General features: G+C 45.3%; 3 protein-coding genes across 3 annotated transcripts; 1 reads left to right on the forward strand and 2 right to left on the reverse strand.

Moving 5' to 3' along the window:
• Window positions 1–1,290: 1,290 nt before the first annotated feature.
• Window positions 1,291–3,207, forward strand: N7473_008594 (Zn(II)2Cys6 transcription factor; the record flags this gene model as incomplete). Its single annotated transcript, XM_057154534.1, has 3 exons — window positions 1,291–2,222; window positions 2,290–2,740; window positions 2,797–3,207. The coding sequence occupies 3 exons, from the start codon at window positions 1,291–1,293 to the stop codon at window positions 3,205–3,207; spliced, it is 1,794 nt and encodes a 597-aa protein (XP_057005664.1).
• A 2,883-nt stretch (window positions 3,208–6,090) lies between these two features.
• Window positions 6,091–6,828, reverse strand: N7473_008595 (chitin binding domain protein; the record flags this gene model as incomplete). Its single annotated transcript, XM_057154535.1, has 3 exons — window positions 6,091–6,553; window positions 6,591–6,688; window positions 6,718–6,828. Coding segments are annotated over 3 exons (672 nt in total), but the record flags the coding sequence as incomplete, so codon positions are not given.
• A 5,227-nt stretch (window positions 6,829–12,055) lies between these two features.
• Window positions 12,056–12,553, reverse strand: N7473_008596 (uncharacterized protein; the record flags this gene model as incomplete). The annotated part of the gene is made up of 3 exons (XM_057154536.1): window positions 12,056–12,087; window positions 12,137–12,352; window positions 12,427–12,553. The coding sequence occupies 3 exons, from the start codon at window positions 12,551–12,553 to the stop codon at window positions 12,056–12,058; spliced, it is 375 nt and encodes a 124-aa protein (XP_057005666.1).
• Between the last annotated feature and the right edge of the window lie 2,298 nt (window positions 12,554–14,851).

Here is a 14,851-nt window from a genome sequence, read left to right on the forward strand (position 1 = left end):
CAACGACTAATCCTAACGGGTATCAAGATCTCCTGATCCTGCCTGCTACGGCTAGTCTGGCATCCCCCTGGCACCAGCAACACCAAACAACTTAAGGAGCCGACCCTTGGAACCCAAACTCTCCCAAGTCTGCCTGTAAATGGTCTCACCGGTGGTTGGGGCACCGGATTTCAGGTTCAATGTGCAGCCGAAAGCACCTGGCAGGCTGGCAGGCTAGGCCGGGTTCCTAAGCCGCCCCAGTTTGCCAAGACGGTCATAGACAGGGGATCTGCTGGGCCTTTCTTAAAGAGTGCAAGGTCGTAAGATGTGTGGACCGAGTGATCTCGCATTGGTGGTTTAGTCGTGTTGGACTGGAGTATGAGCTTAGGGGTCCAAGTACGATCGGTCTCGGGGCACTCGTGCTAAAAGATGCTGGAGTAGACTCAATCCCATCCCCAGGGAAAGGTGAATCTTTTTCATACCTCGCAGCGAGAATTCAATATTAAGTATGAGTGTACGAACAGGCATTTGTGGACATCAGGCGCGGACCTGAAACAGGCGCAGGCTAACACTAAATCTGGGTCGCCGGTCAATACAGCAGGAGGCGGCTATGGAAAGCCGCAGGTAGACTTCCGCATAACCCAACATGGGTCGAAGATCTCGACCCAAAACCCAACCCAGCCTGGGTCCGGGTTGAACTTCTCTAACCCGGACCCAACCCGGGCCCAATGCTGGGGCCCCAATAAAACCCAACATGACCCAATTCGACCCAATTTTTACAGAAAAACCAGTATAAAATGATTATAAATTATGCACTAGTATTGTACAATACAGCTTATATCAGCTTTCTTTATAGGTTATAGCCTATTATATTAAGAAATATATAGAGAGAGTAGCTATTTATAATTTAGTGAAAACGACCCTAGAACATATGTATTTTTGCATAGTTTATGTTTGCATTGTTTGTGACCCAAGTTGGGGCCCCGGACCCAGGCTGGGTCGGAGTCTTCGACCCAAAACCCAACCCAGCCCGGGTTGAGTCCGGGTCGTGCGGAAGTCTAGCCGCAAGTCTTAAGGCCTCAAATAGTGCAGGGGCCTATGCGTTTTTGAATCTATATTGCTCCCCACTTCCCCAGATGTTCTTTCTTTGTAGTGTATTCTACTTGATTTGGTTTTGAAATCACCCATCCCTTTTCGAGTATTTCTCTATCTACCTACTTACGTCCTACCTACGGAGTGCTGTTGTTCGACTATCACTTCACCTACCTCCGACTATCACTTGTGACCTACCTCCACTGGCCTTCGCCCAACATGGACCTCACCTCGCCGTCCAGATCCTCCCTCAAACGAGCATGCGACAACTGTCGACGGCGCAAGGTTAAATGTTCGCGGGGGATGCCTTGCGACAAGTGCCAGCGCTTGCTTCTGTCTTGCTCCTATAGGGATATCCTGTGTCGTAACAGACTGAAGTTTCGAACGCTTTATCCCCTGGACCCCGTAGCCCCGCCCTCAGCCCAAAATGATCCGCCTCAAGCACAGTTCTACGCCGACAAGGAGAGCTTTCCCAATCCCCCGGCTTTTGAAAGGAGCTCAGAAACGCCGTCGATTTTCCTGATCACCGATACGCAACATTCGCCGCACGACATTTCGAGCACCCTCTCTCGACTTCGGTCGGCATCAACCAGTTCTTCAGTAGAAGCAGCAAATGGCCGGGGCCAGTCACGTTCACACGTGTGCCGTCTCTCCCCGCAGATCCTGTTGGCACACGTCAATGTTTATTTGAAATACTTATTCCCTATTATGCCGGTGATGCGCCGAGAGCAGTTGTACTTGGATAGTCAACAGCCGGAACTACTGTCCCCACAGCGATACACCTTCTTAGCTTCACTATGTGTGGCCGCACATTTTCAGCTGAAGCTAGATAGAGACGCTCTAGTCCCAGATGCAGCTCGGCGGCAGAACTTGGGTAATAGCCACTTACAGATCTCCGCAGAGAAGCTGTTGTCCGAAGCTGTGCGGGCACGGCAAAAATGCGATATCGCGGAGGATATTAGCACTGAGGCGCTTTTAACTTCATTCTTCCTTTTTGTATCTTACAGAAACCTTAACAAGCAAAGGCACGCATGGTATTATCTGCGCCAAGCTACATCGATGGCATTCACACTGGGCCTGCATCGAGAATCCACTTATGCAGAGTTAAATGAGGAGGAAGCCGAGGAGAGGCGGCGAGTGTTCTGGCTGCTGTTTATTACGGAACGGCAAGAATGCCAAACCCCAGATTAAGGATGTTTTCCGCTGACTGAGAAACAGAGACTACGCTTTGCAGCATTTCAAGCCGGTCTTTCTCAGCAGCTCTATCAGCAAACAACAGGTTCTCTGCTCTGAAGATCCAAATTTGACGTACGGCTTCACCAGTCAGATCCATAACTTCGAGAAACTTACTGCGAACATCTACGACTGGATTTCTGCTGGCGGAGGAGATGGACCCTTTGAAAGACTACCAATATCTGACATTCAGTTAAGTCTTTGCAAGAAGATCTCACTTCATGGGGTCTTAGAAATTCAACAGGTTGAAATCCTCATCACACAGCAGTGGTTGCAAGAGATGATGTGGAAATTATCTGTTATCTATGCAACGCGCCCTGGTGCTTGTGATGATAGGATACTACCTTTTCACCTGCCAGTGCTAGTGGGTAAAGTTATCATGGGCGTAATAAGTTCGGCATCACAAGGCGCAGTGGATGCCCAAGGAATTGGAATTGTAAGTTTCAATATATAAATCCCAAGGAACACTTGGACTGATTAGGAGTGCGATAGGAGCAAAAACTCTTGGACCTCGGTACCTCCGTCGTCGAAGTCACACGGTCTCTGAGACCAAAAGCTCTTCAACGGCTTGTCGAGTCAGTCATTGACCCCCGAGAGCTTCTTTGGGGCATCCACCACACGCTGTCACAATTTCGAGGCTCGCCATCACACCTTCTTCCACTACTTTTAGAACGCTGCAGGACATTGCTTGGCCTGGACTGCACAATAACCATTAACAATTTCCTGCCCACTCTTAACGCAACGCTGTCCGACCAGGCAAGATCGTGGCCTGAACAACACGGTTGGAGATTTCTCGTCCCGTGTCGGAATGTCCCACGAGATGTGCGAGTGGAAAATCAGCAGCATGGACAAGGGGCCTGCTCATCTACCTGCAATCGTGCGAAGAATGAGTTTGCATTTTAGACTGTTCAATGACTTAATTTGCGGATTCTATATAGTAAAGCTCCTAGTATCCAATCCTTTCTTTCCAAGAAGCTATTCCCACTCTACTCTCGGGTAGACTTCGGCAAACCCCATCATGAGTTCAAGGTCTGGGCCCAAGACCCAACCCATGTGGGTTATGGGTCGGACCCCTAGAACCCAACCCAACCCATAACCCATTATCGGTTATATATGGGGACCCATCCTAACCCATTTCAACCCATATTTTCATAACTTTTACATAAATTTTATGTAGTGTATTCGATTACATATTCCAATAACCCGTTTTCCACTGGGTAAAATCGCCTATTATTTCATGAATATGTTATAGTAGGTTGAATTAATATGTACCAAAAATTAGAGATGATTTTACCTGGTAGAGATTATGAAAGTAATTACAAAAGATATTTTATGAAAATATATATCCGACATGTACAGGCACACCACCACTGCTTACCTCAAAATAGTGTAATATATTCACTTTCTCAACGTCTCTCTTTTTTGGTATCTTACATATCATTCATGACATCTGGGTATCGAACATGATAGAATACTAGATAAATATTAAAATTACCTATAATAAAGGCCTATTTTCTGGCCTTGAACGTAGCGTATTTCAAGACTTGGCATATTTGCCCTGTTTACACTAAAATGGGTACCCATGGGTTGGGTTGGGTTCGGGTTGGGTTCGGGTTTTGATGAGTCCTGCCGAAGTCTACCTCGGGTTAATGTCCTTCCGAGGCGGCAGCCTTGGACCGCGAACAGTCTGCATGACCCGTTAACATGTTACAGAAGACACGCCGTCTTTGCTTCTTGCTCGTATTTGATTTCAAACCGATTATGGCTGGCTCCACAGCAATCGTGCCTGGTCTTGGATCGGTCTTGTAGATAATAGAATACTGAGAAGATGGCCCGTGACGATTCCTCTGTCCTGATCCACTCAATGAACGATTCGCTGTTGGATCACAGTATTCACGATAGCATTTCCGACCGTATGAGCTAATTGCGGAGTCGTTAGAAACCAAATAAGCAGTGTCAGCAACCTTGCTACTGGAAGTGTATGTGGAGGTCTCTTTTGAATGGCGTCCTACGCAAGGCCTTGCACTAGAGACGCACGTTGTATCACAAGCTTGGAGGGTAGCAGTTATGGATTGACTATATATTACCCTGCAACGAAAGACTAGTGGAATATATAAAGTGGTAAAATCCGCAGATCTGAGTATCACTGTTTGCAAGTGAAGTGTAGACACCGGTAAATCTTTTTCGGTAAGAGCTACCGTTCACAGGATTTACATATGTATTTGGTAGATGACAAATCCATAGCTAATTAAAACATCTTGAAAAGAGCTTTGGTTTTATTATTCCAGTCTGTCTTTAGCCCCTAGGGATCTTCGTGACTACAGGGGCACGGATACGTGACTAGTTGGAAAAACCTCCGGGAATCCGCCGAACACATTTCAATATTTAAACCTAGACCATTCGTTCCATTTTTGGCGACTACAGACCTCTGGCTATGCATAAAAGGAGGCACTTCTTTCTTGAACCCGGCATCCCGCTCGACGAGTCCAAGGTCATGCTACACAGGTTTCAGTCGGCCGTCTCACAACCTCCTAAATGTCTGATGGTCAGCTTGGTCAACTGAACCGCCCAAGGCCCCGTCCTGACGTACTTTGTGTCTCTAATTCTAGCAAAATGACGACAATGGCATCTTATTAGGCAGTGCCGGTGCTAGAATAATTGATTGAAGGAATGCACTGTCTCCGCTTCCGTCGAATTTACCAGACGCTAATATATCATGTTACAAATTGGTGCTGACAAAAGTACATAGGGGCCGGTCGGTGATACTTTGGTGATGTGGTCCTTGCAGGTAACTAAGTCAGTAGTTTCTTCATAGAATGCAGAACATCAGATATACATATACCTAGTTGAGCCGGGCTGATTGGATGGCAGTTAAGTCTAGGAAAGGAGAAAAGCTTTCTGAACAACCAACAATTCGAATAGCTCAAAAGTAAGTGTCGGAGCAAGCTGAGAACAGTATAGGCTGGTAAACCTAGTAGGCGAACGGGACCAGGATAAGACCAAGCGGAACCAATTTTGATGCAAATGTTGATTGATTCATTGGAGATACACTACTCGCTAACTCGTTAATCACAGAATTACACTACACTTGTCCCCTTCTGCTCTATTCTTCGTCTGGTGCTGCCTCAATGCATAGCATAGGTTTTGGGATACGGAGGTCGACACGAGATAACAGAGGACTTCATAGAGGAACTGAATGAAATTCTAGCGACAAAATAATAATAGCATGCCAAGATATAATGGTGAAAGTGCTAATGAACTCTGACTATAAGTGATCTTATCACGGAATATAGCATGTTTGATTTTTGATAGATACATAGGCAGCTGTGACTCTTAGTTTCGTATACTGAGACAGGCGATGTTAGTACTTGGAAAAAATAGAAGTGTATCAACTAGATGTCGTTCAAACGAGTGAGGGAAGCAGAAAAAAGTCAAAATTATAATATTGTTTGATGAAATAGAAAAGTGGCGACGATTGAAAGCATTCTGATATACTCGCTGTTTATTGCGTTGATTAAGCCCATACTCGGTGTTTACGACACCGAAATCGCGAAATTGGCGAGTTTACATACACATACGAATGGAACAAGATATCCCGTGTGACCATTTGTTGCTGGGTAAACTATCGCTCTAATGCTCCACAGAGAAGTAAATCTTTGTAGATTAGGGTGGAGCCTTTAGGAGCCCCAGGGCTCATCCAAACTTAGATTCCTCATAGCTTCAATATCATCCAAGTTTCCTGCTACTGCTTCACATTAAGAGTAAGAACGTCTCAGCAACATGCAATCACCAATTAAACATCATATACACGTTCTCCACTTCCACAAACCGCACGTTCCTGCGGCTGACGTCACATACCTTGAGGACTTGATCACCTAGGATATGATGGCAATGTCGGCGCAAGTCAAGTAAATCTGCCGGGTCTGGAATAAATCCCACTTGAAAGAGAACAGAGTGTGGTTTGAGGTAAAGTTTGAGGGAAGCTTGATCTAGGGCTGACCTTGTACCCGTCCGGAGCAAACGTGTAACAGACGTGAGCGCGGCGTTATCGAGACCTTTGCACTTTGAGCCATCTAAGGCCTTGCACGTGAACCAGTCCTTCCGGTAGCAGGGCTGGCCTTCGGTGCAGGCGGGACTATGGTCGGAAGTCCGGTCGTCGACATCTTTGCAGAGCAGCAGGCCGGCCGGGAAGTGGTCCTCGCCTGCCTGCTTATTTGTCATCCGTGGGAAGATAACTCGAGTCCAAGAACTTATCTATGATATCCTGGTCCTGGCAAATGCGGTACGAGAACATGCCTCCGTGGTCACTGTTAGCGTCACTGCACCACTGCACATCGACCATATATGTAGCGAGAGTGGAACCCCCCCAACCCCCAATTCGCTCCTAGCTAGTTATAATCAACACTAACTAACGTGAGTGTTGTAGCTAAGCGGGCCAGATCGGCTGACCGGCGCGGAATCTAGAGTCTGACACGAATCGACCGGCTCTAGGATAGTGCACTCGGGACACGTATCAGCTCCAGCCTGGTTAGGGGTCGGCTCATGTTAGAGACCTAAACTCGTTGGAAATGCGGAAGAGTTTATATTTCAAAGAAAACCTACTGTCGCGCTCAACCCGTGCGGCTCATCGGTTTATCCAGGTAGCTATTGCCATTGGTGGTGACAGATAGGGCAGCGATAATGATGCTGTGGTGGACAACATTTTATGGTCTGTGAAAAGGTATTCAAGGAAGCAAAAAAAAATACCTTAGGAAAGTCAAGATTGAGAAGATCGAAGAGAGTTGTTGAAGTCAACTACAAGGCTCCTTCAGCAAACTCAGTAAGCCCACGCCTAAGAATGACAACTCGACATGGTCCGGAACAGGGGGCGGACAAATAGACCGGCCCGGTATCTGGCCGAAGATGTGGAGGATAGCCAACATTTGGGGTAAATGTGGATAGGATCGACAGGACGCAGGGCTTTGCAGGGAACAATGATTACTTGAACTAGGTTAGGGCTTATCTACCCTGTTTGGCCGGGAGAGGAGTCCAGGATCCAGACGACCTGGCGATGAGAAGGCCCGGTGTATCTCCGTCTATCCTAGCTGTATGTGGTGAAGTTTCAGATTTACTTTTGGCAGCATAATGGGAAATTCCCTGCATGTTACTAGAACTGAATAACTCGCACTGTCGGGTGTTTACCCGGATTCCTACTCGTCAGGCCGACTGAATATTGGATTCCTCCCTCGGCGAAACAAGAGCGCGACAAGAGCCGACAAGAACAATATCATCGTCGGGTAGTCCAGTGTGATTGCCATGGACATATTTAGGAAAAGGTTACGTAGGTATCTAAACATAAAAGGAACTAATCACCAGGAATTCGTCCGGCTGCCAACACTACTTGTTCATCGCTATTCCTTGCACCGATATCTATATCAAAAGCTCTCTTGTATTAAAATGAGCGAATCGGATGGGCTCTTTCAAACGCACAATGAACGGAGCAATAGGTACTTTGCCATTGCCGTAGGAGGAATCGTTGTGCTGTTCATGGCTCGCCATTGGCTCAGTATTATATACATCCGCTATGCTAGAGAAAAGCCTAGCATCTTCAGTAAACATCTCGCAGGAATCTTGAAGTACGGCAAGTATAGCCTAAATGTCAAATCGCCACAGCTTACTAGTTATAGTTCTCTGCGACGCTGTCTGTCGCGTAAGATTTTTGGGCTTCTGCTCAACAGACTCCTTCTATACATAACCTACTGGATCATCAACTTGGTAATACTTGTGACGGACGTTAAGCTAACTACCGAATATGTTGAGCTGCCTAACTACGTCATTTTAAGATCGTATACTGATGGAAATTTAGTTGGCAAAACGACTTGGTTGGTGAGCATATACCTCCTAGGCATAAATTGGTCTCTTTCACCAAATTATAACAATTAACGTCTAGGATATTAGTCGCAAAGGTATCTTTCCTAGTATTCCTATCCCTCAAGAATGCCCAACTCGCTCCACTAGCAGCGCAATCCTACAACAAGTTGCTTCCCCTATAAATGACAGCTGGCTACACTTGTATTATTACCAGTCTTTCTCCCGGCATTCTATGATTGACCAAGTGGTCTATGACCGGGTTGTTAGACGACATGCACGAAAGAAAGAGTTATGCTGGTGCAATCGGTAGTCTTTCAATAGTTATTATTGGTCTCTCCACAGGTCCATGGATTATGCGCAGACAGTATGAAGGTGAGTATAAATGCCTACCTGAGCGGATACTTCAGTCTATATCAGCTGTTGACTAATCTAGTATTTTACTTGATTCATATTATATACTCTATACTTATCCTCGTTATGATCGGCATTCACGGTCCCATTTTTCTAGCTTGACATTGAGCGTTATCATTTTCACAGCCTCCCTTTGGATGTACGACCGCATACTTAGGGCAGGAAAATTGTGTTGGAACCTTTTCGGCAATTACGCCTTCATTACACCGCTTCCGAATAGTGCAGTTATAGTAGAACTCAGCCATCCCATTCACTCTTAGCCCGGATCCTATGCTTTCCTTAGACATCATAGTAGTCAGCGCGTCTATAGGACAGGATTATCTGATTATATAGATAGACCTTACTATCCTCTCTCACCCATAGGGTCCAATAACGGGAATACCTCTACGCCTGGACAAAACGACCTCGCCGTATTACTTATCCCTATTTCTTGGTCTTATGTTCCTAATTCGATAGTACCAGAGATTAGAAGGGGAGTTCGGGTCAGAAGATTCGGAATGTGAACATAAAAAGGGGAAGGAGTCTATAGTAAGAAGACCGGGAATGTTTAAAACGTGGTGGAAGCCTCTAGCTCTAGTAATTATAACCTATATTCTGCTTTCACTCACCGTATTTTAGATCATTGGATAGTATATTAGTCGTATATACCGCCCCAGAAAGAGGATAAGCTCTTATAATACCTCTAATATACATTATAGTACTACAGTATCCGAAGCTAAAGTATTAGGCTACAATTTTGACCTTATTTCTAATAACTAGATACTAAAGCAATTCACTGATTCTGAAACACCAAAGGAATTTCACGCTTAGGTGACTAGTAATACTCGACTTCACTAGTCGTGGCTATATTACTATAATAGTAAGGATAAGCATCAGATTTTCTCCAAAGAGGAGATATCTAACATAACGGCTAGCGGCTATATACAACTACATAAAATCACTTAGGATATTATACATTTCTTAGGCGTCGATTGCATCGCTTCCTAGATAATGATACTAGAGTCATATCGAGGCTTAGCTTGAATTATACTCTCCACTGTTCCGGGGCAATTCTGGAAGCAATTAGTGATCCTGACTGCGATAATCGTGGTAGAATTATATCGGGACTTAACGTGGGCATCATAAGGTGTTAGGTTCACGTGTATTAGGGGTCGGACATTATTGATGGATGTTGTTGTAATAATGACAGCATTGAAAGGAATAGCATGGTGTACGTAGCTATGCTATGTATCAGAGATATCCAAACACTGCAGCAGTTTTACCATGCTATTTGGTCTTTGTGCCGACCTTGTAAGTAAGTCCCGAAACCGTTCTCACCCACGAAACCAGTTGAAATATGTCAAATAGTTTTGCTAAATCTACTTATTAGTGAAGAAATATCACCAATACCGCCGCCAGTATGCATGATTCCTTTGCTGTAGGTCTGGGGCTCATCGAGTTGGCCATCTCTCATCCAGAGTATAGACTCCCTTTCAGGTCGTGGGTTTTCCTGCACATTGTTCACTCTATGTGCAATGGAAATAACCGTATGCCCTTGGTCTGTAAAGTACTCTTTCGTCATCTCTTGAATTTTGGCCTCTATTTCCAGGTCCAGGGAAGAGCCTGCTCCGTCAAGAATTACTATTGGTTTTCGTTCATGAATTGCGGGTCCATGGTTGCGAGTTGGTGGCTGTGCTCGAAGCAGTGCCTGTGCGAAGGAAAACATCAGTATCTGGCCCGTGGAGCCCGGCAAAAAGGTACTTAGGGGTTGATTGAGAAAGCCAGAATGCGGTGTGCCGTAAAGTAGCAGATTCTCCGGATTGCCAGGGGAAGTATTTTGGAGCTGGGATGTAGATGGATCTGACCAAAGCCTGGTCTTTCCGAGAACTTTCAGGATTATTTCATCTTCATGTTCATCGTATGGATCGATATTGAACCGAACGCTCGCCCCGGGCAGTATGAATGGATCCTGAGGTACTGCAATAAAGCATCTTCGCCGTACAACATGTACCGGCAAATGACATATATCCACGCCATCAACCTCTATCGAGCCAGCTTTGGCATTGAGTAACCGCAGCAGCGTAAGAAAGAGAGTACTTTTGCCACTGCAAATTAATCTGGCAGCATTAGATGGCTTTATCGACAGGGGAATTGTCGCAAGAAGATCAGATACCTTCCAGTTCGACCACATATAATGATGCTTTGGCTAGCTTGGACATCCAAGTTCACATCCCGTAGCACCGGGCCTTTTGGGCTACAAAAAGAACACATCAATATCATTCTTTAATGATGTTGCTTTATAATGATACTGACCTGTAGCCTGCTGATATATGTTTGACTTTCATGGATCCCTTTTCTGGCCAACAGAGTGACGGCTGCAAGTAGTCCGGCCTTCTATCTTCGGAAGGGTAGTCCTACTTTCAACCAAGCGAACTAACGTCGTGTTCGTAGCAATGATCATGTTTAACGCAATGCCTATATCAGTCCATGTAGCTGTGTCTCAAGACATCACTGTCCATGCAATTAAAAGCACAGCAATTACTGCGATTGAAAGGTCCAACACCACATTGAGCCATCTTTGTAAACACATGAGAAGATACACTGGACTCTGCGAAATGTCCAATTTTTCGATGTTGTTGATTTTGAATGTAGCTTGCCATCCGAATGCCCAATCGTAGCAATCCCATCGATCTGAACTGAAATTAGCTCTTTTGCTTGAAATCGGGTTTGGCTCACGATTCTCACTGTATCTATGAAACTTGCATAAAGTTGTGACTTTGAATCTAGGTCAATGAAACGCAGCTGCCTAGAGCTTCTTAGATATACTCGTTGAATGAAGTAGACGAGAACAGTGCAAAACTCCAAAGTTATTGCCATAATTCGCTCAAAAACAAAGAGAATAACTCCCTGCATGATTAATTTGAAAATTTCTGATACACGATGGTTAAAATGAGCAATTTGCTAGCTTGCGTCATGTGGGACGTACGAACGCTGAGATTTGCGAACGCAGGAGGAAATTGCTTGTCGACAAGCTGAATATCCTGGGCAAATCTGAGGTAAGCGAAATTTAGCATTGGTCTTATGACATGGAAGGGATTTGCCAGACCTGTTCAATATGATACCAACTTCGGAGGCTGAAAAGTACGAAAGCGGAGTACTGCTTGAATGAGTATTCCAGATTCCATAATTAATCTCGCATTCTCACGAACTTCATGACCTTTTTAAGAAGCTTAGCATGAAGGGTAGAGCCAGATCGTAAAGCGATGACAATATGCGTTGACCTTGGAATAATGGTTAGTGCACACCCGAGTTAAATTCATCGAAAAAAAGAAGGCGAACCACATAGTCCCATTTGTTGCCGTCCAAGCAATTATCGACACGAAAAGATAAGTCAAGATATATAACCATGAGGTTTCCGGGGTGGCTTCAATCCACCACTTGAGGATATACGGCGAAAGGGTGACACAAAATGCATAAATTGCAGTGCAGCTCGCCATAAGCACGATGTTAATCATTCCGACCGATTCAAAGTAGTGGGCTTGACTGTACATTAGACTCGTCAATTCCATTCGAACATATCGATCCAACTTACCATACACTGCCAAGTCGCCGATCCTCCTTGATACGCCCGCAGTAGCATCAGTGATTCGTGTCTCGTCTAACTGTGATTTAACTCCTGGCCCGGATCTCTCAATATCTTCTGTGTTTTGTGAAACGTATAACTTGGTCATTTGACAATGTGCCTGAAGGCGATCATCCTGAGGACTCAGGATGTGTACTCGTGTGTCGATTAGCAAAACCACCTGATCTGCGAAGGAATAATACTGAACTAATTTTGTCACAAAGGTTAATTTAGAAAATATAGAATCATAAGGCACGTACCTCCATTTGCGACAAGAAAAACTGTGGGACGTAGCTTGCGCAAAAGTCCTTCTGGACAGAGCAAGGCGTCGATAATGTTGCTCTCGACCGCCCCGTCAACAGCGCTGAATGGATCATCCAAGACCATGATATGGCACCGAGAGTAAAGCACGAGCAAGGGCCTTGGTAGTTCTGTCAGCACTATTGCAAGTAGTGTATGGGTAGATAACATTACAATGCGAGATTTCTGTCCCCCAGATACATTGATGCCACCGCTTCCAACCAATGTCATATCTCCGAGAACCATGGACTCTAAATCTAGGTTCAGGCTGCAGGCTTTGATGACAGTCCGATAACATTCCATATCTACTGGTGTAGATCCACCACAAATAACATCTCGGACTGAGGCATTCGGGAGCCACACTGAAGAGCTGCAAAACGCGATGTTCCTGTCCGCAACGGCAACTGTTCCCTCGCAGGGGATTCTTTCACCGAGAATTGCCATCGCCGGGGTTGACTTTCCACTGCCAACAGACCCTTCGTTTATGTGAAAATTCACATTTTGGAGAACAGGACGCGACCTGGAGCGTAGTAGGATCTTGACGTTTTCTAGCACTATCGCGAGCCGCTGGCCAGGATGGAGATTATATTTCCCTCCTTTGGCGGGTGGCATTTTCGTTACACGTTGATCCTGTAACGATTGTTGGGTTAGATAGGCTTCTATTCTTTCGAAATTTGCCAGAGAGGCAACTGCCCGAGGTATAATAGTCATGACCATGTTTGCTGGATGAGTGACAAGAGTTAGAAGAGCAATGGTGGTGAAGAAAACATCAGCGTTGAATACACCCTGCCCATTTTGAGAAATTGCGAACAGCACCAACGTCAAAACAGGTGAAAATATTCCCAACGCGATCAATCAATCAATCAACCAATCAATCAACACTCTCTTAACCTGTTGCAGCCTAACTACTGGCGTAATGGCTACGCAGGCGCTTCCTCCGGCGGAAGCAAGAGTGATCCGAACGCCAGCCCACTCACATGAAACAGTAAATACAAAGGAAAACGGCGTCATGCCATATAAATCAGGAAAGAATATTCCCAACGCGTTTGCTACTAATTTCGAACTGTCAGCTTCAACGCACGCATATATCGATCTACGATCATGAAACCCGAGTACATAACAGCAAGGAACAATGAGCAAGTAACTTACCGCTGGCATTGTATGCCACCATAATCCATCGTAATCTTATTGACATGAGGATTTCTCGAGCTCTTAGATTCGAGACGAGGGAGCTTGTAGCCTTCTCAATACCTAGAATCTTCATACTTTCGATCCCTCCAAGTATAGAAGTTATCATAGCAAGGCGCTCTTGAGTTGCGGCACTCCAATCTTCTTGTCTTCTTTGTAGATGTTTTGCAACGTATGCGCTCATTCGGGAACATCCTGCTGAGATTTAGCTTTCATCAAGTTCATCGAAGTTTTTTATGGAGTACCAAAAACAATTAACAAGGGCAAAGGGGCGAACTACCCGATTTGCCTTGCTAGGAGGATCGTCCCAATTGATACTTCCAAAGTTTGTGCCCAAGTCTCATAAATCATATCTCTGAAGGCCTCAATTTTGTCAACATCCGCACTCATAAGTGTTAAAGCTTCACCGTTGTGACTATATAAGGTTCCAATTCTGAGTGATTGATCGTGGATTAGGCTAATTATAGCCCCTCGTGTCATCATTTGCAACCGGTTAAGGTTATGTCGGTATGATAACGTGGAAGCCTATACGAGGGCCCCGTTAAAGATGGTAGTCTAGCAAGAATTCAGGGGGAAATTACCGCAAGGTCGCAATATATCAGAGCGGTAAGTACAACAAGCCAATATCCTGAATAAATGCCTTCATCCTGGGAACTCCTTTCCCGCACGAACCGAATAGCGACACTGATAAGAATAGGCTGTGCATAGCGGAAGACCATCAAGAAAAGGCGGGGTAGAATAGGCGATAAGAACTCTCCCCAGAAACAACTGAGTATTACACGAGTCAAGGTGAAGCTGGTCTCTGGCCGTGCTAAGAATAACATTAGTGAATTTTACAGCCTCATGTTTTGGTAGCCTGAAAGACCATAAATTTACTACATCTCTGATTCCAGGCCCGAATTGACCGTTTTCTTAGTATTGTTGACAGTGCTGGATCAATTTTCGGCAAATCATATTGTGTTAAAAAGCCGTGGTATCCCTCTTTGAGAAAAGGGATAATCCACCAAAAGAGCACACAACCAAGAACTCCTGTCAGCTCCTCGGATTGTAGATGCTTATAGGCAGGCTTCAAGATTTGACGTGACTAGGCCTGGGCATGGGCCGGCCCATGGACAAAAACCTCGTGGGCCGACCCATTTGGGTCGGCCCATAAATGGGTCAGTCGGCCCACGATTTGGCCCATTTGGCCCATTTAGC

This window comes from Penicillium subrubescens (assembly GCF_028828155.1).
Source record: "Penicillium subrubescens strain IBT 31985 chromosome Unknown utg000006l_segment0_segment0, whole genome shotgun sequence".
In the NCBI taxonomy this organism is placed as follows: Eukaryota; Fungi; Ascomycota; class Eurotiomycetes; order Eurotiales; family Aspergillaceae; genus Penicillium; species Penicillium subrubescens.